The 26,697-nt window shown below is 59.5% G+C and overlaps 1 protein-coding gene across 2 annotated transcripts in view; it reads right to left on the reverse strand.

The window, feature by feature from the left end:
* Positions 1 to 26,308, reverse strand: part of scarf1 (scavenger receptor class F, member 1) — a 31,242-nt gene extending 4,934 nt beyond the window's left edge. Inside the window, exons 1-10 of one of the 2 annotated variants that reach the window (XM_070856906.1) lie at positions 26,072 to 26,308; positions 22,768 to 22,829; positions 17,810 to 17,911; positions 13,980 to 14,502; positions 11,476 to 11,694; positions 9,768 to 9,896; positions 8,233 to 8,336; positions 6,856 to 6,961; positions 4,916 to 5,040; positions 499 to 633 (exon numbers count right to left, since the gene is read on the reverse strand). In XM_070856906.1, the coding sequence (XP_070713007.1) occupies positions 499 to 633; positions 4,916 to 5,040; positions 6,856 to 6,961; positions 8,233 to 8,336; positions 9,768 to 9,896; positions 11,476 to 11,694; positions 13,980 to 14,502; positions 17,810 to 17,911; positions 22,768 to 22,829; positions 26,072 to 26,169 (1,603 nt within the window). In that variant the 5' untranslated portion in view covers positions 26,170 to 26,308. Of the gene's footprint in view, positions 1 to 498; positions 634 to 4,915; positions 5,041 to 6,855; positions 6,962 to 8,232; positions 8,361 to 9,767; positions 9,897 to 11,475; positions 11,695 to 13,979; positions 14,503 to 17,809; positions 17,912 to 22,767; positions 22,830 to 26,071 lie in introns of both variants that reach the window. The other variant, XM_070856905.1, reaches the window with a different exon arrangement.
* Positions 26,309 to 26,697: the final 389 nt, after the last annotated feature.

The raw sequence follows: 26,697 nt of genomic DNA on the forward strand, positions 1-26,697 counted from the left end.
CACCCCCCCCACACCCCCGTCCCCGCCCACCTCCTGGCCCCGCCCTGCCTGCCCCCACCGCCCCTCCCACACCCCCGTCCCCGCCAGGCCCCACCCACACCCCCGCCCCCCCTGGCCCCGCCCACCCACATCCCTGGCCCCGCCCACCACCATCCCTGACCCTCCTGGCCCCGCCCACCCCCTCCTGGCCCCACCCAGATCCCCGCCCCCTCCTGGTCCTGTCCACCACCGTCCCCGACCCTCCTGGCCCCGCCCACCACCGTCCCCGCTCCCTCCCACCCCCCCCACACCCCCGTCCCCGCCCACCTCCTGGCCCCGCCCTGTCTGCCCTCACCGCCCCACCCACACCCCCGTCCCCGCCCCCTCCAGGCCCCACCCACACCCCCGTCCCCCCTCCTGGCCCCGCCCACACCCCGTCCCGCCCCTCCTGGCCCCGCCCACCATCACCCCCACCCCTAAACTGCCTGCCCCCACCTCCCCACCCACCCCCCTCCTCACCTTCCCGGGGGGGTACACAGTACACGGGTTCCTCATCATCTGTCTCGAAGGAGGAGAAGGACACGGAGTCCCATCCTGCGGAGGGGGAGTCGATGAAGCTGCAGTTAAAACTGACATCGGCGTCGTGATGAGAAACTGCAAGGGAAGGAGAGCCAGAGTTACCGTCGCCTCACTCGGGCTGGCCCACAACACTCGCTCAGCAGCAGTGCCTATACACCCCCCCCGCGCTGCTTTTAGTGAATGGGTCGCACTTTCCCCAGCAACTCCCTCATGCGCTGCTGTACCAAAGACACAAAGCCATAGGAGGTGTGTGGGGGGCCTGACCCATCCACCTCCATGGCACGAACCTGGTATTGCAGTACTTCCAGGGACGGTGCAGTGGCTCTAGGCCTTTTGGCTAAGAGCATTGGCGCAGAGAGATCCTTGATGTGTGCAAGGTGACCTCTGGCGTTTGTGATTTGACAAAGAATTGGAAAGAATGGCAACGAATAAAAAAAAAACAAAGACACAAAGCCGTTTCAAGTTTTGATCCTGTGTGTGTGAGCGGATCCAGAGCAGATCACTGTGAAACAATCCATCCCGCTTCACACCGGGGCTTTGTTGCAGCTCAGACAGGCAGAAGGTGCAGACAAAGGAAGACATTAGACAGCACTTTACCAAATGCTTTACAGCCCATGAAGTACATTGAAAGTGTAGTCACTGTTGTAATGTGAGAAACACGGCAGCCAATTTGCGCACAGCAAGCTCCCACAAAAACAATGTGATAATGATCAGATAATCTGTTTTGTGACGTTGATTGAGGGATAAATATTGGCCCAGGACACCGGGGAGAACTCCCTGCTGTTCCTTGAAATAGTGCCATGGGATCTTTTAGCTGGCCGTTGGAGAGTCTGGGGGAAAGTGCAGAGAGCAGGGACACGTCAATCCTCTCAGAGCTCCGCCCCCGCTCTCCCACCATTGGTCGCCTGACACGTCGATCCTCACAGAGCCCCATCCCCCGCTCTCTCACCATTGGTCGCCTGACACGCCAATCCTCTCAGAGCCCCGCCCCTGCTCTCCCACTATTGGTCGCCGGACACGTCAATCCTCTCAGAGCCCCACCCCTGCTCTCCCTCCATTGGTCGCCCGACACGCCAATCCTCACAGAGTCCCGCCCCTGCTCTCCCACTATTGGTTGCCTGACAGGCCAATCCTCTCAGAGCCCCGCCCCCGCTCTCCCACCATTGGTCGCCGGACACGTCGATCCTCACAGAGCCCCACCCCCCGCTCTCTCACCATTGGTCGCCTGACACGCCAATCCTCACAGAGCCCCGTCCCCGCTCTCCCACCATTGGTCGCCTGACACATGCATCCTTGTGGGGCCCCGCCTTCCCACAGCCATTGGACAATGAATAGACTCTTGATCACCTGATTGGATGACTCGTGACTGTCTTTTCGCCGTCTCCAATATTTTTATAAAAGTGTTCAAAAAAGTTCTGTGGCGCATTTAGGTGGGAGAAATAAGGAGGCCACATACTGCTTGAGAAATAAAAGTCTCACTGGGGGACAGGGCCGGGGGGTCTGGGGGTACAGAGCCGGTGGGGTTACAGAGCCGGGGGGTCTCGGGGTACAGGGCCAGGGGGGTTATAAAGCCGGAGGGTCTAGGGGTACAGGACCGGGGGGTACAGAGCCAGGGGTTCTGGGGGTACAGAGCCGGGGGTCTGGGGGTACAGAGCTGGGGGTTACAGAGCCGGGGGTCTGGGGGTACAGAGCCGGGGTTACAGAGCCGGGGGTCTGGGGGTACAGAGCTGGGGGGTTACAGAGCCGGGGGTCTGGGGGTACAGAGCCGGGGGGTCCGGGGGTACAGAGCCAGGGGGTTACAGAGCCGGGGGTCTGGGGGTACAGAGCCGGGGGGTCTGGGGGTACAGAGCCGGGGGTTACAGAGCCGGGGGTCTGGGGGTACAGAGTGGGGGGATCTGGGGGTACAGAGCCGGGGGTCTGGGGGTACAGAGCCGGGGGGGTCTGGGGGTACAGAGCCGGGGGGTTACAGAGCCGGGGGTCTGGGGGTACAGAGCGGGGGGGTCTGGGGGTACAGAGTCGGGGGGGTTACAGAGCCGGAGGGTCTGGGGGTACAGAGCCGGGGGGTTATAAAGCCGGAGGGTCTAGGGGTACAGGGCCGGGGGTACAGAGCCGGGGGTTCTGGGGGTACAGAGCTGGGGGTCTGGGAGTACAGAGCCCGGGGTTACAGAGCCGGGGGTCTGGGGGTACAGAGCCGGGGGATCTGGGGGTACAGAGCCTGGGGGGTTACAGAGCCAGGGGTCTGGGGGTACAGAGCCGGGAGGGTTACAGAGCCGTGGTCTGGGGGTACAGAGCCGGGGGTCTGGGGTTACAGAGCCGGGGGTCTGGTGTTACAGAGCCGGGGGGTTTTCAAGCCGGAGGGTCTAGGTGTACAGGGCCGGGGGGTACAGAGCCGTTGGTTCTGGGGGTACAGAGCCGGGGGTTCTGGGGGTACAGAGCCGGGGGTTCTGGGGGTACAGAGCCGGGTGGTTACAGAGCCGGGGGTCTGGGGGTACAGATACATCACTAAAAGTAGCGACGCTAAGGCCACAAACAACAAACCCAGCACTGGGGTTCATTGCCAGAGGGACTGAATTTGAAAGCAGAGAAGTTATGTTAAACCTGTATCGACCCTCGGTCAGACCGCACGGCGCACTGTGAACTGTTCCGGTCTCCGTATTATAAAAAGGATATCGAGGCACAGGAGAGGGTGCAGAGAAGATTTACACGGAGAATACCAGAACTGAGAGGTTATACCCATCAGGAAAGATTGTATATGTAGTAAAGAGAAGGCTGAGGGTGAGCTGATCGAGGGCTTTAAGATTATGAAGGGGTTGGATCGGGTAAACATGGAGACGATGTTCCCACTTGTGGGGAGACCAGAACTCGGGGCCATCAATATCAGACAGTCACTAATAAATCCAATGGGAAATTCAGAGAGAGAGGTGAGAATGTGGAACTCGCTGCCACAGGGAGGGGTTGAGGTGAATAGTATCGATGTATTTAAGGGGAGGCTGGATAAACACATGGGGGAGAAAGGAATAGAAGGATATGGTGATGGGGGGAGATGGAGAGGGTGGGAGGGGGCTGGTGTGGAGCATAAACCCCGGCACGGAGCGGGGGGGGGACACTCGGCACGGAGCGGGGGGGCCGGACACTCGGCACGGAGCGGGGGGGCCGGACACTCGGCACGGAGCGGGGGGGCCGGACACTCGGCACGGAGCGGGGGGGCCGGACACTCGGCACGGAGCGGGGGGGGGGGCCGGACACTCGGCACGGAGCGGGGGGGGGCCCAATGGCCTGTTCCTGGGCCGGACATTCTGTGGAATGGAATTCTCCTCTGGGTGTTGGCCCGGCCGTGTCCTGGAGATTCAAGCTTCAATTCCTGGAGACTCCAGGACAACCCTGGAGTGTTGGCAACCAGTCTAGTGGGAACCGAACAGGTGGGCGGTTACAATCTCCCCGGTTCCTGACCCGCCTGAAACCGCAAAATCCCCCCGCCCCAATGCCCCTCCCCCAATCCCCCACTCCCCCAATCACCCCCCCTCCCCCAATACCCTGCCCCCAATCCCCCTCCCCCCCCGCTCTCCCAATCCCCCTGCCTGGCCCCCAATCCCCCTCCCACAATCTCCCCTCCCCAATCCCCCACCCCTCCCCCAATCTCCCCTCCCCCAATCCCCCCACCCAGCCCCCAATCCCTCGCCCCTCCCCCAATCTCCCCTCCCCCAATCCCCCCACCCAGCCCCCAATCCCCCGCCCCTCCCCCAATCTCCCCTCCCCCAATCCCCCCACCCAGCCCCCAATCCCCCGCCCCCTCCCCCAATCCCCCCGTCTTTCCCCCAATCCCCCCGCCCCTCACCCAAAGGTTGATCGGGACCTGACTCTGAGTTTAACTCCAGCCTGACCGGGGGGAGCCAGGCCGACCCAGGGCTGGAGACGGTCAGGAGCAGGACAGGCTGAGATAAGGGAGTGTCCAGGGTAAAGTAGGCCTAAGGCCCACTGCACCCACCAAGCCGGACCGACGGAGCAGCACGGACTGCGATCCCGTTACACAGCACTGCCAGGAGTGCCATGATGGACAACCAATGCGTAGCATCTGTCCATGACCTCTCCAAGGTCGTGACCCGTGGCAGTGTCTGTCCGTGACCTCTCCATGGGTGTGACCCGGGACAGTATCTGTCCGTGACCTCTCCAGGGTCATGACCCGGGACAGTATCTGTCCATGACCTCCCCAGGGTCGTGACCTGTGACAGTATCTGTCTGTGACCTCCCCAGGGTCGTGACCCGGGACAGTGTGTGCCCGTCACTCCGGTCACCAGTTATTGGCACAATTCCGATCTGGGATTTTGATCGAGACCCAGAACTAATGGTTTGGTCTTACCTGTGATTTTTGGGAGCTTTTGATTTCCAAACGAGAAGCAGGGCACGGCGGAGCCAAGATTGGCCAGAACTCCATGCACATGATGTTTCATCCTCGCCATCGGACCACTGTCTTCGTCCACCATCCTGCACACAACACACAGGAACAAGACAGTGCTGTCAGTAACACAGGCTCAGGACCAGCAACACAGCACCCACAGGGTCAATACACGACCCACAGGGTCAACACACGACCCACAGGGTCACTACACGACCCACAGGGTCAACACACGACCCACAGGGTCACTACACGACCCACAGGGTCAACACAGCACCCACAGGGTCAACACACGACCCACAGGGTCACGACACGACCCACAGGGTCAACACACGACCCACAGGGTCAACACACGACCCACAGGGTCAGCACACGACCCACAGGGTCACGACACGACCCACAGGGTCAACACACGACCCACAGGGTCACTACACGACCCACAGGGTCAACACAGCACCCACAGGGTCAACACACGACCCACAGGGTCACGACACGACCCACAGGATCAACACACGACCCACAGGGTCAACACAGCACCCACAGGGTCAGCACACGACCCACAGGGTCACTACACGACCCACAGGATTAACACACGACCCACAGGGTCACTACACGACCCACAGGATCAACACACGACCCACAGGGTCAACACAGCACCCACAGGGTCAGCACACGACCCACAGGGTCACTACACGACCCACATGGTCAACACATGACCCACAGGGTCAACACAGTACCCACAGGGTCAACACACAACCCACAGGGTCACTACACGACCCACAGGATCAACACACAACCCACAGGATCAACACAGCACCCACAGGGTCAACACACGACCCACAGGGTCAACACAATACCCACAGGGTCAGCACACGACCCACAGGGTCACTACACGACCCACAGGGTCAACACAGTACCCACAGGGTCAACACACGACCCACAGGGTTAACACACGACCCACAGGGTCAACACAGTACCCACAGGGTCAACACATGACCCACAGGGTCAACACACGATCCACAGGGTCAACACACGACCCACAGGGTCAACACAGCACCCACAGGGTCAACACACGACCCACAGGGTCAACACACGACCCACAGGGTCAGCACACGACCCACAGGGTCAACACAGCACCCACAGGGTCAGCACACGACCCACAGGGTCAACACAGCACCCACAGGGTCAACACACGACCCACAGGGTCACTACACGACCCACAGGGTTAACACACCACCCACAGGAGTAACGCGGAGGAGATTGACCAGAACGGTCCCAGGGATGAGGGACTTCAGTTACGTGGATAGACTGGAGAAGCTGGGGTTGTTCTCCTTAGAGCAGAAGGTTAAGGGAAGATTTGATCGAGGTGTTCAAAATCAGGAAGGGTTTTGATCGAGTAAATCAGGAGAGATTGTTCCCTGGGGCAGCGGGGTCAGTAACCAGAGGGACACAGATTGAAGGCAATCGGCAAAAGAACCAGAGGGGAGGGGAGGAGAATGTGTTTACGCAGCGAGTTGTGATCGGGAACGCGCTGCCTGAAAGGCTGGTGGGAGCAGATTCAACAATAACTTTCGAACCAGGAATTGGTTAAATACTAGAAACGGAGAAATGTGCGGGGCTGTGGGGAAAGGCAGGGGAGTGGGACTGATTGGATCGCTCTGTCACAGAGCCGGCACAGCACGGGCTCGATGGGCCCAATGGCCTCCTCCTGTTCCTATTTCTTGTGTTCTTTCCTTGTCTCCGCCTGACCTGTTGCCGGCAATCCCTGCTCTTAATCCCGTGTGAGACGGGACTTGGGAACGTTTCCCGCCTTCCCCTGGGTGAAGGGCAGTGCACCTTCCCCCCCCGGCCCCCCGACCCCCCCACTCCACGGCACGGTACGGCCATCTTCGCTCATTTCCCACCTGTTCTTGGGATCATTCTTATCGTTTCCACAGCAACAGCAGCAGAAAATACAGAGCAGGACGAGGAGAGACACCATGACAGCAGCAATCACAACCCCGGCCTTACCTGGGAAAACAGAAAGAGAGTCACGGTCACCTGCCGACTCTGACCGGGATACCAAGCAAGATCCCAACACGCTCCCGAGGCATCGGGTTCTGGAGTGGCACAGGTTCACTCGCCCAGTCGGATTATTCGTGACCACCAGCGGGACCCCAGCACCTGGACCCCAGCCCACGGACCACCAGCCCCTGGACCCCCAGCTTCTGGACCCCCAGCCCCTGGACCCCCAGCCCCTGGACCCCCAGCCCACGGACCACCAGCCCCTGGACCCCCAGCCTCTGGATCCCCAGCCCCTGGACCCCCAGCCCCTGGACCACCAGCCCCTGGACCCCAGCCCACAGACCACCAGCCCCTGGACCCCCAGCCCCTGGACCCCAGCCCCTGCACCCCCAGCCCCTGCACCCCAGCCCACGGACCCCCAGCCCCTGGACCCCCAGCCCCTGCACCCCCAGCCCATGGACCCCCAGCCCACGGACCACCAGCCCACAGACCCCCAGCCCACGGACCCCAATCCCCCTACCCCCAGCACACAGACCCCCAGCCTACAGATCCCCCAATCTCACAAACCCAGCCCCTGGACCCCAAGCCCCTGGACCCTCAGCCCCTGGACCCCAGTCCACAGACCCCCAGCCTACAGATCCCCCAGCCTCTGTACCCCAGCCCACGGACCCCCCAGCCCCTGGACCCCAACTCACGGACCCCAGCCCACGAAGCCCCAACCCGTGGACCCCAGCCCACGGACCCCGGCCCCCCCCGACCAACCCTGCTCCCCAATCTCAATGTTCCCGTTTCCTCCAGCTACCTATTCTGACAAGGGGACCAGTGTTAAACCTTCCCGCCCTACAGTAAACTGGGTAAGAGCACAGGTCAAAGGTTAAGGGGTCAGAGAAATCTAATGCAACCTTACTCCCCATTAATATCCCACCCAGTCTAATCCCACTCTCCCCCTCACTCCCCGGACCCTTGGAAGACTGGGCAATGAGCAGGATCTCGGTCTGATTCCTCCCCTGGGTGTTGGGGGGCGGGGAGATTGAGATGAGGGGCAGAGTCCCTCACACTCACCGAGCTGAGCTGTGCTGATTCAGCACCGAGCCTGTCAGTGGGGCTCAGTACCATGCCCGGGGGCCTATTCATTCACCGAGCTCCGGGAGGATCACAAATACAATGGTTAATGATGACCAAACCGGAACATTGAGACCCAGTGACTGTGGGAGTGAGATGCAGCCCGATCGCAGGTCGGGAGTGGCGGGGAGAGAGGGGAGCGAGGGATTACTCACTGAAGTGACAGGCCCCGGTCACAGCATCACAGGAAGCTCCGAGGCAGCGGCAGGAGGTCGAACAGTTCAATCCGTGAGATCCCTCCAGGCAGCTGGAATTACAGCTGTAAAACCAACCAGAAACACCACTGAGGGCAAAGCAGAAACCAACCCTGAAATTCTGCTGTGCCAAGTAATAATGGGACTTCGGTAATTCATTAACCCCTGAGAATGCTGATCGCACAGTGACCCTGTACAGTTAGTGAGTGACCCTTACCCTGAATAAACAGTGACTCTGTACAGTTAGTGAGTGACCCTTACACTGAATAAACAGTGACTCTGTACAGTTAGTGAGTGACCCTTACCCTGAATAAACAGTGACTCTGTACAGTTAGTGAGTGACCCTTACCCTGAATAAACAGTGACTCTGTACAGTTAGTGAGTGACCCTTACCCTGAATAAACAGTGACTCTGTACAGTTAGTGAGTGACCCTTACCCTGAATAAACAGTGACTCTGTACAGTTACATAGTGAGTGACCCTTACCCTGAATAAACAGTGACTCTGTACAGTTAGTGAGTGACCCTTACCCTGAATAAACAGTGACTCTGTGCAGTTACATAGTGAGTGACCCTTACCCTGAATAAACAGTGACTCTGTACAGTTACATAGTGAGTGACCCTTACCCTGAATAAACAGTGACTCTGTACAGTTAGTGAGTGACCCTTACCCTGAATAAACAGTGACTCTGTGCAGTTACATAGTGAGTGACCCTTACCCTGAATAAACAGTGACTCTGTACAGTTAGTGAGTGACCCTTACCCTGAATAAACAGTGACTCTGTACAGTTAGTGAGTGACCCTTACCCTGAATAAACAGTGACTGTACAGTTAGTGAGTGACCCTTACCCTGAATAAACAGTGACTCTGTACAGTTACATAGTGAGTGACCCTTACCCTGAATAAACAGTGACTCTGTACAGTTAGTGAGTGACCCTTACCCTGAATAAACAGTGACTCTGTGCAGTTACATAGTGAGTGACCCTTACCCTGAATAAACAGTGACTCTGTACAGTTAGTGAGTGACCCTTACCCTGAATAAACAGTGACCCTGTACAGTTACAGTGAGTGACCCTTACCCTGAATAAACAGTGACTGTACAGTTAGTGAGTGACCCTTACCCTGAATAAACAGTGACTCTGTACAGTTACATAGTGAGTGACCCTTACCCTGAATAAACAGTGACTCTGTACAGTTAGTGAGTGTCCCTTACCCTGAATAAACAGTGACTCTGTGCAGTTACATAGTGAGTGACCCTTACCCTGAATAAACAGTGACTCTGTACAGTTAGTGAGTGACCCTTACCCTGAATAAACAGTGACCCTGTACAGTTACAGTGAGTGACCCTTACCCTGAATAAACAGTGACTCTGTACAGTTACACAGTGAGTGACCCTTACCCTGAATAAACTCTGTATAATTCTGGCTGTGTATGTAAGAGCGTGTTGTACCTGTCTCTGTATATGCAAGTGTCCATAGATCTCCCACTGACTGCTTACCTGTTTCCAGTATATCCCACGTTACAGAGGCACTCCCCTGTGATGTGATGGCACTCTCCATGGTAACAGTGTGGACAGGTCGAGTCACAGCCGACACCAAAGGTTCCAGGTACACAGGGGGAGTCACACCTAGGCACCGACACAAACATTAGATGATGTGTACCCACAGAGTGTACAACACATCCCAACATCAACAACAGCAAACATCCATGCTAGGTGGAGCAGTCCGGGGCTGGTCATGGGTTCCAGCCTCATTCCAGAGACCTGAGCACATAATCTAGGCTGACCCAGGGAGCGCCGCACTGTCAGAGGGGCAGTACTGAGGGAGCGCCGCACTGTCGGAGGGGCAGTACTGAGGGAGACCCGCACTGTCGGAGGGGCGGTACTGAGGGAGACCCGCACTGTCGGAGGGGCAGTACTGAGGGAGCCCCGCACTGTCGGAGGGGCAGTACTGAGGGAGACCCGCACTGTCGGAGGGGCAGTACTGAGGGAGCGCCGCACTGTCGGAGGGGCAGTACTGAGGGAGCGCCGCACTGTCGGAGGGGCAGTACTGAGGGAGAGCCGCACTGTCGGAGGGGCAGTACTGAGGGAGTGCCGCACTGTCAGAGGGGCAGTACTGAGGGAGTGCCGCACTGTCGGAGGGGCAGTACTGAGGGAGTGCCGCACTGTCGGAGGGGCAGTACTGAGGGAGCGCCGCACTGTCGGAGGGGCAGTACTGAGGGAGCGCCGCACTGTCGGAGGGGCAGTACTGAGGGAGGGGCAGTACTGAGGGAGCGCCGCACTGTCGGAGGGGCAGTACTGAGGGAGTGCCGCACTGTCGGAGGGGCAGTACTGAGGGAACGCCGCACTGTCGGAGGGGCAGTACTGAGGGAGCGCCGCACTGTCGGAGGGGCAGTACTGAGGGAGCGCCGCACTGTCGGAGGGGCAGTACTGAGGGAGCGCCGCACTGTCGGAGGGGCAGTGCTGAGGGAGCGCCGCACTGTCGGAGGAGCAGTGCTGAGAGAGCGCTGCACTGTCGGAGGGGCAGTACTGAGGGAGTGCCGCACTGTCGGAGGAGCAGTACTGAGGGAGCGCTGCACTGACGGAGGGACAGTACTGAGGGAGTGCCGCACTGATGGAGGGACAGTACTGAGGGAGTGCCGCACTGTCGGAGGGGCAGTACTGAGGGAGCGCCGCACTGTCGGAGGGGCAGTACTGAGGGAGCACCGCACTGTCGGAGGGGCAGTACTGAGGGAGCACTGCACTGTCGGAGGGGCAGTACTGAGGGAGCACCGCACTGTCGGAGGGGCAGTACTGAGGGAGCACCGCACTGTCGGAGCTGCTGTCTTTGGAATAAGACATTAAACTGAGGTCCTGGTCTGCCCCCTCAAGTGGATATTAAAAATGTCGGGGCCACTTTTAGAAGAGATGGGGAGTTCTTCCGGATATCCTGCCCAATATTTATCCCTGAACCCACATCGGAAAGAGATAAACATGTCATTTATCACATTGCTGTTTGTGGGAGCTTGCTGTGCGCAAATTAGCTGCGGCATTTCTCTACAAACAAAGCTAACCGTGAGGCACTTTGGGACATGCGATGGATGTGGAAGGTGCTTTGCAAATGCAAGTTCTCTCTGTCTCTCTGGGCGGAATGGCTTCAGTTGCCCGAATGAACCCGCTTGATGAAGCTGAACGAGGTGAGGAGGGTCTCCAGCCTCGGTTCCCGTACCTGGGCCCGCTCCACCCTGGATTGCAGGCGCGGCAAATCCCGGTCTGGGCGTGGCAGGGCTCCCCGCCCCGGCACCGGGGACATATGTCGGCGCAGCGGTGTCCGTGGAACCCCGGGGGGCAAGGCTGGTCACAGCGGCTCCCGGCCCAGCCAGTCTCGCAGGGCTGGCACGCTCCGTCCACGGGCGAGCAGGGCTGGGCTCCCTTACAGTGGCCGCACCTGTGGGGACAACACGCATCAGATCCAATGGAACAGGGGTCACGGGGTCGCGGAGCATTATCGCGGTCTGGCCGTGCCCCCCGTCCAACCCCCCCCCCCGGGACACATGGCCGCACATAGTCTTCAGGTGAAGGGGGGTTAGACACGGGGGCAAGAACGTCACTGCAAACCCAGTCAGACATTCTGATCCCTATTCTCACGTTTCCATTCTAACTCCCAACGTCCACTTTTATAATGGAAATATCCTATGTAAACCGTCACGCTGCAATTACAACAAAAACTTGCAATTATATAGTAAAACATCCCAAGGTGCTTCACAGGAGTGTTATCAGACAAAATTTGACACATATGGAGAACAAAAGCTTGGTCAATGAGGTAGGTTTTAAGGAGCGTCTTATATAAAGGAGAAAGAGGTAGAGAGATTTGGGGAAGGAATTCCAGAGCCTAGGGTGCTGCACTGTCGGAGAGGCAGTACTGAGGGAGCGCCGTACTGTTGGAGAGGCAGTACTGAGGGAACGCCGTACTGTCGGAGGGGTAGTACTGAGGGAGCGCCGTACTGTCGGAGGGGCAGTACTGAGGGAGCGCCGCACTGTCGGAGGGGCAGTACTGAGGGAGCGCCGCACTGTCGGAGGGGCAGTACTGAGGGAGCGCCGCACTGTCGGAGGGGCAGTACTGAGGGAGCGCCGCACTGTCGGAGGATTTCCCCCCAGTGCCCTGGCGAATCTCTCAACGGACACACCCAGAAACAGATTAACTGGGCATTTATGCCACTGCTGTTTGTGGGGTCTTGTTGTGTTTGCGTATCTAACAGCAGTGTCTGCAATTCTACAAGTACTTCATCCTCTGTGAAGCGTTTAGTGCGGCCTTGAGGATGTGAATGGCACTATATAAATGCAAGTTCTTTCTAATATACAATACACTATATTAGCATTCACATGGAATCACACAGCGCAGGAGGCCATTGGGCCCATCGAGCCTGTGCTGGCTCTGTGACAGAGTGACCCAATCAGTCCCACTCCCCTGCCTTTCCCCACAGCCCCGCACATTCGTCCTGTTCAGGTATTTATCCAAATGCCTTTTGAAAGTTCCCGTGAAATGTGATCTCACCCCTCAGGCAGTGCGTTCCAGATCATAACAATCGCCTGTGTGAAAAAATGTCTGCTCTTCTCCCGCCTGGTACTTTGCCAATTATTTTAAATCTGTGTCCTCTGGTTACCAACCCTCTGGCCAGTGGAAACAGCTTGTGCTTATCTACCTATCAAAGCACGTCATCATTATGAACACCTCTATTAAATCTGCCCTTGCTCCAAGGAGAACAACCCCGGCTTCTCCAGTCTATCCACGTCACTGAAGTCCCGAATCCCTGGGACCGTTCTGGTCCACCTCCTCTGCATCCTCTCCATTTCTATTGGACGTACACTGGGCTAATACATACATAACTATATCATCATATCAAACACTACACAGTCCATGACGATTGCACGGGGAGTATATTCGGTATTGCACTGATACAATGCTGATAAAGTTACAGAAGCAAAATATCGCGGAAGCTGGAATCTGAAATAAAAACAGAGAATGCAGGAAATACTCAGCGGGTCGGGCAGCGTCTGTGGAGAGAGAAACAGAGTTAATGTTTCGGGTCGGTGACTCTTCGTCAGAAGAGGAAAAGTTTGAGGTGGAACAGATCCTTGAGCAAGTGCTGGGGGCACTGAAAGGGGGAGGGGGAAAGAACAAAAGGGAAGGTCAGTGATTGGGTGGACAGCAGGAGAGATTCGAGACAAAAGGGATGACGGGCCGCCCTGTGATGGTGATGGCAGGAGTTAGATGAGTCTAGAGAGGGTGCGAATGGCGGGATAATTACCAGCTGCCATTGGAGATATCGGGAAAAACAAAAATAAAAAGGGGGAGGTTTGTAAAATATAAAGGGAGAATAGAGAACAAAAGGTTGGCAGCGTTTACACTCTGAAATTGTTGAACTCGATGTTGAATCCAGTTGTAAAGTGTCTGATCGAAAGGTGAGGCGCTGCTCCTTGAGCTTGCGTTGAGCTTTGTTGGAACAGTGTGGGAGGCCGAGGATGGAGAGGTCAGAGTGGGAGTGCAGCGGGGAATTAAAGTGACAGGCCACCGGAAGCTTATGGACTGAACGGCGGTGTTCCCCAAAGCGCTGACCCAATCTCACCCAATGTAGAGGAGACTGCATCGTGAGCAGTGGCTACAACACACTGCATTGCAGGAAGTAGAAGTGAGATAAAGCAGTAATGCTGATCAAGTTGCAATGGTTCTACCTGGTGCTGCAGCCTTTGCCGTAGAGCCCCGCGGTGCACGGCTCGCTGCAGGTCCGGCCCTGGTAGCCAGCGTGGCAAGCACACAGCCCGTTACCGGGGTCACACGTCCCCTGCACGCAGTCACATCGTCGGTCGCACAGCGGACCCCACCAGCCCTGGCTGCACTCACACACCCCCGTGTCCTGCGCGCACGAGGACTGGCCGCAGAAACACCGAATGTTGCAGCGCCGGCCCCAGAACCCCACGGGGCAGTCACACCTGCCGGTCAGCGGGTGGCAGGCGGAGTGCGACGGGTGGCACTGGCACGCCCTGGCGCAGTCGTCTCCCCACCAGCCGGGCTGGCACCGGCACCGCCCCGTGCCCCGGTCACAGTGCCCGCGCTGGCATCGGCATCTCCGGCCACAGTCCGGCCCCCAGCGGTCCCGGCTACAGGTGCACTCCCCCGACACTGCGTCACACTTCCCGTTAGGGTGGCAGGAGCAGACAGCCCGGCAATCCGGGCCCCAGAACTGGCCCGGGCATCCTGCAGAGATAAAAACAAAAAGACTTGCATTTATATAGCGCCTTTCACAATCTCAGGGCGTCCCAAAGCGCTTTACAGCCAATGAAGTACTTTTTGTTGAAGTGTAGTCACTGTTGTGATGTAGGAAACGCATCAACCAATTTGCGCACAGCAAGCTCCCACAAACAACACTATGATAATGATCGGATCATCTGTTTTCGTGATATTGATTGAGGGATAAATATTGGCCCCAGGACACCGGGGAGAACTCCCCTGCTCTTCTTCGCAATAGTGCCCTGGGATCTTTTACATCTGCCCGAGAGGGAAGATGAGGATTGGGGGGGGCGAGGGTTGGCTTACTGGGCAAGGGGAAGGGTGTGTAGGGGAGGTCGGGAGCAGCAGAGGCAGCTGAATGGATAGGCCCAGTTGTGGAGCTGCAGAGGTCCCTATCCCGAGAACAAATCGGAAAATAATGCCAAACTGTTCCAGCACTGGTGGCCAAGCTTTCAGCCGTTGGGACCCTTACTCCCGCTCCAGGGGAGATGGGCTGAGGGAGCAGAGATTGGGGATCGAGTCAACCCCCCACCTCCCCCCACCTCCCCCCCACTCAGTCTGGGAGGGGAGCATGTTTCATCAGAGAACGATAAAGCACAGGCCATTCGGCCCATTGAGCCTGTGCTGTGCTGGCTCTGTGACAGAACGATCCAATCAGTCCCACTCCCCACCCCCCGCTCTTTCCCCAATTTTCCCTCTTCAAGTATTTATCCAATTCCCGGTTTGAAAGTCACTATTGAATCTGCTCCCACCGCCCTTTCAGGCAGCGCGTTCCCGATCACAATAACTCGCTGCGTAAACACATTCCCCCCCGCCTTCCCTCTGGCTCTTTTGCCCATTATCGTCAATCTGTGTCCCTCTGGTTACTGACTCTCCTGTCCCGGAGAACAGTGTCTCCTGATTTACTCGGTCAAACCTTTCCTGATTTTGAACCCCTCTGTTAAACCTCCCCTTAGTCGTCCCTGCTGTGAGGAGAGCGATGAGCTCGAACTGTGTGTGTGTGTTTTGTTCAGTGATGTTTCGAGGGGTGTGGAGACTGGGCTGTTTGCTGCACTTCCTCCCTCTGGATAACACCGAGGGGAAGGAGCAGAAATACGATCCCGGCACTGGAGCAACAGGTCAAGCGGGACAGGAAGGGAGTGCTGGGAACCAATCACAGACCCGCCCTCTCTGCCTGCACGGCACTACAACAACAACTTGCATCTATATAGCATCCTCAACCTAGTAAAACGTCCCAGGGTGCTTCCCACAAGCGTTATCAAACAATATTTGACACCGAGCCACATATGGAGAAGTTAGGGCAGGTGACCAAAAGCTGGGTTAAGGAGCGTCTTAAAGGAGGAGAGAGAGGCAGAGAGGTTTAGGGAGGGTGTTCCAGAGCTTGGGGCCCAGGCAACAGAGGGCACGGCCACCGATGGTGGAACGATGGAAATCGGGGGATGCTCAAGAGGCCAGAATTGGAGGAGGACAGAGATCTTGGGGGTTGTGGGGCTGGAGGGGATTACAGAGATAGGGAGGGGTGAAGGCCATGGAGGGATTTGAGAATAAGGATGGGAATTTTAAAATCGAGGCATTGCCGGACCGGCACCCAATGTCGGTCAGTGAGCACAGGGGGTGATGGGTGAGTGGGACTGGGTGCGAGTTAGGACACAGGGCAGTGAGCACAGGGGGTGATGGGTGAGCGGGACTCGGTGTGAGTTAGGACACGGGGCAGTGAGCACAGGGGGTGATGGGTGAGTGGGACTCGGTGTGAGTTAGGACACGGGGCAGTGAGCACAGGGGGTGATGGGTGAGTGGGACTCGGTGCGAGTTAGGACACGGGGCAGTGAGCACAGGGGGTGATGGGTGAGCGGGACTTGGTGCGAGTTAGGACACGGGGTACAGGGAGTGATGGGGAAACGGGGCTCGGTGCGAGTTAGGACACGGGACAGTGAGCACAGGGGGTGATGGGTGAGTGGGACTGGGTGTGAGTTAGGACACGGGGCAGTGAGCACAGGGGGTGATGGGTGAGTGGGACTTGGTGCGAGTTAGGACACGGGCACAGGGGGTGATGGGTGAGCGGGACTCGGTGTGAGTTAGGACACAGGGCAGTGAGCACAGGGGGTGATGGGTGAGCGGGACTCGGTGCGAGTTAGGACACGGGGCAGTGAGCACAGGGGGTGATGGGTGAGCGGGACTTGGTGCGAGTTAGGACACGGGGTACAGGGAGTGATGGGGAAACGGGGCTCGGTGCGAGTTAGGACACGGGACAGTGAGCACAGGGGGTGATGGGTGAGTGGGACTGGGTGTGAGTTAGGACACGGGGCAGTGAGCACAGGGGGTGATGGGTGAGTGGGACTTGGTGCGAGTTAGGACACGGGGCAGTGAGCACAGGGGGTGATGGGTGAGTGGGACTTGGTGCGAGTTAGGACACGGGGCAGTGAGCACAGGAGGTGATGGGTGCGCGGGACTCGGTGTGAGTTAGGACACAGGGCAGTGAGCACAGGGGGTGATGGGTGAGCGGGACTCGGTGCGAGTTAGGACACGGGACAGTGAGCACAGGAGGTGATGGGTGAGCGGGACTCGGTGTGAGTTAGGACACAGGGCAGTGAGCACAGGGGGTGATGGGTGAGCGGGACTCGGTGCGAGTTAGGACACGGGACAGTGAGCACAGGGGGTGATGGGTGAGCGGGACGGTGCGAGTTAGGACACGGGGCAGTGAGCACAGGGGGTGATGGGTGAGTGGGACTCAGTGCGAGTTAGGACACGGGGTACAGGGAGTGATGGGGAAACGGGGCTCGGTGCGAGTTAGGACACGGGACAGTGAGCACAGGGGGTGATGGGTGAGTGGACTGGGTGTGAGTTAGGACACGGGGCAGTGAGCACAGGGGGTGATGGGTGAGTGGGACTTGGTGCGAGTTAGGACACGGGGCAGTGAGCACAGGGGGTGATGGGTGAGTGGGACTTGGTGCGAGTTAGGACACGGGGCAGTGAGCACAGGGGGTGATGGGTGAGTGGGACTTGGTGCGAGTTAGGACACAGGGCAGTGAGCACAGGGGGTGATGGGTGAGTGGGACACGGGGCAGTGAGCACAGGGGGTGATGGGTGAGTGGGACACGGGGCAGTGAGCACAGGGGGTGATGGGTGAGTTGGACTCGGTGTGAGTTAGGACACGGGGCAGTGAGCACAGGGGGTGATGGGTGAGCGGGACTCGGTGCGAGTTAGGACACGGGCTGCCGAGGGTTGGGATGTGTCCGAGTTTGCAGAGGGTGAAAGGTGTGTCCCTGACACTCACTGGTCACACAGTTGGCGCCGAAGAATCCGTGGGGACAGCGACACACACCGGGTCTGATGCACATCTCCTCCGGGCTGCAGGAGTTTGGCCACTCGCAGATTGCTGCAAAGAAAAGAAAGACTTGCATTTATATAGCGCCCTTCCTGACCTCAGGACGTCCCAAAGCGCTTTACAGACAATGAAGTACTTTTGGAGTGTAGTCACTGTTGTAATGTGGGAAACACAGCAGCCAATTTGCACACAGCAAGCTCCCACACACAGCAATGTGATAATGACCAGATAATCTGTTTTTAATATGTTGACTGAGGGATAAATATTGGCCCTAGGACACAGGGGAGAACTCCCCTGCTCTTCTTCGAAATAGTGCCGTGCGATCTTTTAGATCCACCTGAGAGGGCAGACGGGGCCTCGGTTTAATATCTCATCTGAAATATGGCACCTCTGACAGTGCGGCACTCCCTCAGTACTGCCCCTCCGACAGTGCGGGGCTCCCTCAGTACTGCCCCTCCGACAGTGCGGCGCTCCTTCAGTACTGCCCCTCCGACAGTGCGGCGCTCCTTCAGTACTGCCCCTCCGACAGTGCGGCGCTCCCTCAGTACTGCCCCTCCGACAGTGCGGCACTCCCTCAGTACTGCCCCTCCGTCAGTGCGGCACTCCCTCAGTACTGCCCCTCCGACAGTGCGGCGCTCCCTCAGTACTGCGCTCCCTCAGTACTGTTCCTCCGACAGTGTGGCGCTCCCTCAGTACTGCCCCTCCGACAGTGCGGCGCTCCCTCAGTACTGCCCCTCCGACAGTGCGGCGCTCCCTCAGTACTGCCCCTCCCTCAGTACTGCCCTTCCGACAGTGCGGCGCTCCCTCAGTACTGCCCCTCCGACAGTGCGGCGCTCCCTCAGTACTGCCCCTCCGACAGTGCGGCGCTCCCTCAGTACTGCCCCTCCGACAGTACGGCGCTCCCTCAGTACTGCCCCTCCGACAGTGCGGCGCTCCCTCAGTACTGCACTGGGAATGTCATCCTGGATTTTATGCTTAGGTCTCTGGTGCGGGACTTGAACCCACGACCTTCTGATGCTGAGGCGAGAGAGAGAGAGAGATCATGCTGCACACTGAGCCCGTGCTGACATCTACGAATGTGATGACATAAGATTAGCATACCACAAAACTCGTTTACCCAGCCAATCACATCTCACATCCCATTGGCACCAGGTGCCCGGCAAACAAAGTCATTTAACCGTTGGTGAGCAGTATGGCACGGCACCCCCTGAGAATCTCGCCCACCCCCACACCAGCTCCCAGTAACTATCCAGGCCCTTAACACGGGCCCTGCAGCCAACCTGTTAGCAGGGCAATGGTTTGGCGAGTCGTGATGTCCCACCTTTGCTGCCCGCGGGATGTAATTCGGTGTCTTCAAGTCCCAAGGAGCAACGGCGCTGGTTTGCTGAGTAGACCGGAGCGGTAAACCACACCGCCACAAACTGCTCCCCATCACCATCAACCGTGGGCACCGAGCTTCCCACCGGGCCTTCACTCTATCGCCCCACCCCCCACCATCGCCCCCACCCTCCACCATCGCCCCACCCCTCACTATCGCCCCACCCCCCACCATCGCCCCACCCCCACCATCGCCCCACCCCCCACCATCACCCCACCCCTCACCATCGCCCCACCCCCCACCATCGCCCCCACCCTCCACCATCGCCCCACCCCTCACCATCGCCCCACCCCCCACCATCGCCCCACCCCTCACTATCGCCCCACCCCCCACCATCGCCCCACCCCCCACCATCGGCCCACCCCTCACTATCGCCCCACCCCCCACCATCGCCCCACCCCTCACCATCGCCCCACCCCTCACCATCGCCCCACCCCCCACCATCGTCCCCACCATCGCCCCACCCCCCACCATCGCCCCACCCCTCACCATCGCCCCACCCCCCACCATCGCCCCACCCCCCACCATCGCCCCACCCCCCACCATCGCCCCACCCCTCACTATCGCCCCACCCCTCACCATCGCCCCACCCCTCACTATCGCCCCACCCCCCACCATCGCCCCCACCCCCCACCATCGCCCCACCCCCCACCATCGCCCCACCCCCCACCATCGCCCCACCCCCCACCATCGCCCCACCCCTCACTATCGCCCCACCCCTCACCATCGCCCCACCCCCCACCATCGCCCCACCCCTCACCATCGCCCCACCCCCCACCATCGCCCCACCCCCCACCATCGCCCCACCCCCCACCATCGCCCCACCCCCCACCATCGTCCCACCCCTCACCATCGCCCCACCCCCCACCATCGCCCCACCCCTCACCATCGCCCCACCCCCCACCATCGCCCCACCCCTCACCATCGCACCACCCCTCACTATTGCCCCACCCCTCACAATCGCCCCACCCCTCACCATCGCCCCACCCCTCACCATCGTCCCCACCATCGCCCCACCCCCCACCATCGCCCCACCCCCCACCATCGCCCCACCCCTCACCATCGCACCACCCCTCACTATTGCCCCACCCCTCACAATCGCCCCACCCCTCACCATCGCCCCACCCCTCACCATCATCCCCACCATCGCCCCACCCCCCACCATCGCCCCAACCCCCACCATCGCCCCACCCCCCACCATCGCCCCACCCCCCACCATCGCCCCACCCCTCACCATCGCCCCACCCCCCACCATCGCCCCACCCCCCACCATCGCCCCACCCCCCACCATCGTCCCCACCATCGCCCCACCCCCCACCATCGCCCCACCCCCCACCATCGCCCCACCCCCCACCATCGCCCCACCCCTCACCATCGCCCCACCCCCCACCATCGCCCCACCCCTCACTATCGCCCCACCCCCCACCATCGCCCCACCCCTCACCATCGCCCCACCCCCCACCATCACCCCACCCCTCACCATCGCCCCACCCCCCACCATCGCCCCACCCCTCACTATCGCCCCACCCCCCACCATCGCCCCACCCCCCACCATCGCCCCCACCCCTCACCATCGCCCCACCCCCCCACCATCACCCCACCCCTCACCATCGCCCCACCCCCCACCATCACCCCACCCCTCACCATCGCCCCACCCCCCACCATCGCCCCACCCCTCACTATCGCCCCACCCCCCACCATCGCCCCACCCCCCACCATCGCCCCCACCCCCCACCATCGCCCCACCCCCCACCGTCGCCCCACCCCTCACCATCGCCCCACCCCTCACCATCGTCCCCACCATCGCCCCACCCCCCACCATCGCCCCAACCCCCACCATCGCCCCACCCCCCACCATCGCCCCACCCCCCACCATCGCCCCACCCCTCACCATCGCCCCACCCCCCACCATCGCCCCACCCCCCACCATCGCCCCACCCCCCACCATCGTCCCCACCATCGCCCCACCCCCCACCATCGCCCCACCCCCCACCATCGCCCCACCCCCCACCATCGCCCCACCCCTCACCATCGCCCCACCCCCCACCATCGCCCCACCCCTCACTATCGCCCCACCCCCCACCATCGCCCCACCCCTCACCATCGCCCCACCCCCCACCATCACCCCACCCCTCACCATCGCCCCACCCCCCACCATCGCCCCACCCCTCACTATCGCCCCACCCCCCACCATCGCCCCACCCCCCACCATCGCCCCCACCCCTCACCATCGCCCCACCCCCCACCATCGCCCCACCCCCCACCATCGCCCCACCCCTCACCATCGCCCCACCCCCCACCATCGCCCCACCCCCCACCATCGCCCCACCCCTCACTATCGCCCCACCCCCCACCATCGCCCCACCCCCCACCATCGCCCCCACCCCTCACCATCGCCCCACCCCTCACCATCGCCCCACCCCCCACCATCACCCCACCCCTCACCATCGCCCCACCCCCCACCAATGCCCCACCCCTCACTATCGCCCCACCCCCCACCATCGCCCCACCCCCCACCATCGCCCCCACCCCCCACCATCGCCCCACCCCCCACCGTCGCCCCACCCCTCACTATCGCCCCACCCCTCACCATCGCCCCACCCCTCACCATCGCCCCCAGTTTCTCCACATGGTGCTTCAAGGAGACGGCTCAAGGGCTTCTCAGGTGGGGCAATAAACGCCGGTCTCGCCACAATGCCACATCCTCAGAATGAACTTTAAAAACTGAGATGAGGAGGGAGTTAGCCATCGATGATAAGAAACCAGAACCATAAGAATATATGGAACAGGAGCAGGAGTCGGCCATACGGCCCCTCGAGCCTGCTCCCCCATTTAATAAGATCATGGCTGATCTGATCATGGACTCAGCTCCACTTCCCTGCCCGCTCCCCATAACCCTTTATTCCCTTATTGCTCAAAAATCTGTCTATCTCCGCCTTAAATATATTCAATGACCCAGCCTTCACAGCTCTCTGGGGCAGAGAATTCCACAGATCCACGACCCTCTGAGAAGAAATTCCTCCTCATCTCAGTCTTAAATGGGCGGCCCCTTATTCTGAAACCATGCCCCCTAGTTCCCGATTTCCCTATGAGGGGAAACATCCTCTCTGCATCCACCCTGTCGAGCCCCCTCAGAATCTTGTGTTTCAATAAGATCCCCTCTCACCAATGGCTGGCGAGGTGGATAATGGGCAGTGCCGACTCGCTGGGAGCAATGGCCTGTTTCCTCGTTGTCACTAACCAATGATCCAACGACTGCTACCATCACTTCCGCCAATCTTATTAACTCACCGATCAACCAATAAAACCCCGCCCAGGGTCCTTCCTCAACCAATCACATCACACAACTCCACGCACCATCTTTACTCAACCAATCACATCACAACATCCTATCCAAATAACGCGGTCAGTAAGTCACATCAAAGGTCACCGGTCAGACTCCGAGTGCCAGCATCAGATCGTGGTCAGTACAAGACAGATGCTTTATTACAGTTGTAAATGTTTTCAGCGAGTTGTAATAGACACTTACCGATACTGCACTCGGTGCCCCGCTGCCTCCAGCCCGGGCAGCAAGTGTGTGAGGGAGGGTCCCTAGGAGGCAAGGAGAGCAAGAGTTACTGACAAACCCTTGGGGTGCTGTTAATGTGTGAGGGCCGTAAGCAGCTCGGGCCCATCGCCCACACGCTGGTTTACCCGCAGTCAACCCTGGGGCGCTGGAGGTTTGGGGAGGGCTGTCCCCAACGCTGTCGCTCCATTGGTGGAGGGCTATCCCCAACGCTGTCGCTCCATTGGTGGGGGGCTGTCCCTAACGCTGTCGCTCCATTGGTGGAGGGCTGTCCCCAACGCTGTCGCTCCATTGGTGGGGGGCTGTCCCCAACGCTGTCACTCCATTGGTGGAGGGCTATCCCCAACGCTGTCGCTCCATTGGTGGGGGGCTGTCCCTAACGCTGTCGCTCCATTGGTGGAGGGCTGTCCCCAACGCTGTCGCTCCATTGGTGGGGGGCTGTCCCCAACGCTGTCGCTCCATTGGTGGGGGGCTGTCCCCAACGCTGTCGCTCCATTGGTGGGGGGCTGTCCCCAACGCTGTCGCTCCATTGGTGGGGGGCTGTCCCCAACGCTGTCGCTCCATTGGTGGGGGGCTGTCCCCAACGCTGTCGCTCCATTGGTGGAGGGCTGTCCCTAACGCTGTCGCTCCATTGGTGGAGGGCTGTCCCTAATGCTGTCGCTCCAGTGGTGGAGGGCTGTCCCTAACGCTGTCGCTCCATTGGTGGAGGGCCGTCCCTAACGCTGTCGCTTCATTGGTGGATGGACCCTGGATCAGAACACCCGACGGGATCTGTGCGTTTCAGCAACTGGAGATATCTGGGAATATGGAACGGAGACTGAACCTTTCTGAAGATACAAGGATTGGCCAACTGCACCTCGTCCTAATGCAGGGTGTTACTGTCGGCACTGACCACACCCTGCCCAGGGAATCAGGACATTCTCTCCCCAAGTGAGAGATCCACTCCGAGCACAGGCCGGGGCAGGAGCCTGGGCCTTTCCTGCTCTGTGTGGAGCTCAGTGCCACACAGGGTGGGGGGCAGTTTACAATCGAGCCACGGGGGGTGGGGGCGCGGGGGAGTGTTCAATCCAATTGTGTAACGGTAACAGCCAATCAGGAGACAGGAGATGGAGGCTTGGGCCTCACCCAACTCCTGGAGTGAGCACCCCCCCCCCACCTCGTCCCACCCTCTCTCCTCCCCCTCCCTGCCCCTTCCCTCCCCTTCCTCCCCCTCCCCATCCCACTCCCTTAAACTCCGCCCTCCCCTTCCTCCTCCCCCTCCCCTCCCCGTCCCTGTCCGCTTCCCTCTTCCCCTTCCCCTCCTCCTCCCGCTCCCCCACCCCCTCCCCCTCTCTCCTCCCCCTCCCCTCCTCCTTCCTCTTCCCACCCGCACTCTCCCCCACACAGACCGAGAGAGACGGAGTGAGAGAGACGGAGTGAGAGACAGACTGAGAGAGACGGACCGAGAGAGTTGGAGTGAGAGAGACGGACTAAGAGAGACGGAGTGAGAGAGACGGACTAAGAGAGACGGAGTGAGAGAGACGGAGTGAGAGAGATGGACCGAGAGACGGACCGAGAGAGACGGATTGAGAGAGACGGAGTGAGAGAGACGGACTGAGAGACGGAGTGAGAGAGACGGAGTGAGAGACGGAGTGAGAGGCGGAGTGAGAGAGACGGACTGAGAGAGACGGAGTGAGAGAGACGGAGTGAGAGAGACGGATTGAGAGAGATGGACCGAGAGACAGAGTGAGAGAGACGGACCGAGAGAGACGGAGTGAGAGAGACGGAGTGAGAGAGACGGAGTGAGAGAGACGGACCGAGAGAGACAGACCGAGAGAGACGGACCGAGAGAGACGGACCGAGAGAGACGGAGTGAGAGAGACGGAGTGAGAGAGACGGACTGAGAGGCGGAGTGAGAGAGACGGACTGAGAGAGACGGAGTGAGAGAGACGGAGTGAGAGAGACGGATTGAGAGAGATGGACCGAGAGACAGAGTGAGAGAGACGGACCGAGAGAGACGGAGTGAGAGAGACGGAGTGAGAGAGACGGAGTGAGAGAGACGGACCGAGAGAGACAGACCGAGAGAGACGGACCGAGAGAGACGGACCGAGAGAGACGGAGTGAGAGAGACGGAGTGAGAGAGATGGAGTGAGAGAGACGGACTGAGAGACGGAGTGAGAGAGACGGAGTGAGAGACGGAGTGAGAGACGGAGTGAGAGAGACGGGAGTGAGAGAGACGGACTGAGAGAAGGAGTGAGAGAGACGGACCGAGAGAGACGGACCGAGAGAGACGGAGTGAGAGAGACGGAGTGAGAGAGACGGGCCGAGAGAGACGGAGTGAGAGAGACGGGCCGAGAGAGACGGAGTGAGAGAGACAGGCCGAGAGAGACGGGGTGAGAGAGACGGACCGAAAGGGATGGACCGAGAGAGACGGAGTGAGAGAGACGGACCGAGAGAAACGAAGTGAGAGAGACGGAGTGAGAGAGACGGAGTGAGAGAGATGGACCGAGAGAGACGGAGTGAGAGAGACGGAGTGAGAGAGACGGATTGAGAGAGACGGATTGAGAGACGGAGTGAGAGAGATGGAGTGAGAGAGATGGAGTGAGAGAGACGGAGTGAGAGAGACGGACCGAGACGGAGTGAGAGAGACGGAGTGAGAGAGACGGAGTGAGAGAGATGGTCCGAGAGAGATGGAGTGAGAGAGATGGAGTGAGAGAGACATACCGAGACGGAGTGAGAGAGGTGGTCCGAGAGAGATGGAGTGAGAGAGACGGAGTGAGAGAGACGGACCGAAAGGGACAGACCGAGAGAGATGGAGCAAGAGAGACGGAGTGAGAGAGACGGAGTGAGAGAGACAGAGTGAGAGACGGACTGAGAGAGATGGAGTGAGAGAGATGGACTGAGAGAGACGGATTGAGAGAGACGGACCGAGAGAGACGAACCGAGAGAGACGGAGTGAGAGAGACGGAGTGAGAGAGACGGAGTGAGAGAGACGGATTGAGAGAGACGGACCGAGAGAGACGGAGTGAGAGAGATGGACGGATAGGGAGATGAGAGAAAGATATAGAGGGGAAGAGGCAGAGAGTGAGGCCAATAAAGGAGGGCTGGAGAGAGCTGCAGACAGAGAGACAGAGACAGAGACAGGAAGGCGGAGATACAAAGGGAGCCCGACAGAGAGGGAGACAGAGACAGGCAAACACCGAGTGACTGAGACTCACGGCAACCTTGGAGAGGGAAACTCCAGTTGTGGCGTCAAAGTGAAGAAAGCAGAAACATCTGCCGGAGTTACCTTGCTGCGGGACACACGTTGGTGCCATTTGGATTGAGTTGGATGTGGGAAGCCCAGGTCAGAGGGCAGAGACTGACCAGGAGAAGCAGGGGTCCCATGGTAGGTGGGAGAGTGAGCTCGGTGTGTCACCCAGGGGCCGGGTTTGTCGGACCTGCGTGGACTTGTGCCCCCTCTCCCCCCTCGCCCCAGAGAGAGGCCTCCTGTCCCCGGTCCCAGCTGGAGCTTCCCAGATCCTGAGCTCAGTCTGGCTTCCTCGTGGGGAAATGCTGCTCCTTCCTGGGGAAGTGAGGGGCGGCAGTGACCAGTTCCTCCCATTCAACAGGCAGCGGCTCAGGAGAAACAATAAAAGGGACAGAAACGATCAGATTGCCGTGTCACGGGACCAGAACTGCTAATTCACAACAAGAATCAAAGGCAGCTGACTCACTAGATCATCACCATTGGTGTCACAGAATCACAGCACAGGAGGCCACTCGAGTCTGTTACACAGGAACAGGAGTGCATTCAGCCCCTCGAGCCTGTTATACAGGAACAGGAGGAGGCCCATTCAGCCCCTCGAGCCTGTTACACAGGAACAGGAGGAGGCCATTCAGCCCCTCGAGCCTGTTACACAGGAACAGGAGGAG

The sequence above is a fragment of the Pristiophorus japonicus genome, chromosome 16 (assembly GCF_044704955.1).
Source record: "Pristiophorus japonicus isolate sPriJap1 chromosome 16, sPriJap1.hap1, whole genome shotgun sequence".
NCBI classification, from domain to species: Eukaryota; Metazoa; Chordata; class Chondrichthyes; family Pristiophoridae; genus Pristiophorus; species Pristiophorus japonicus.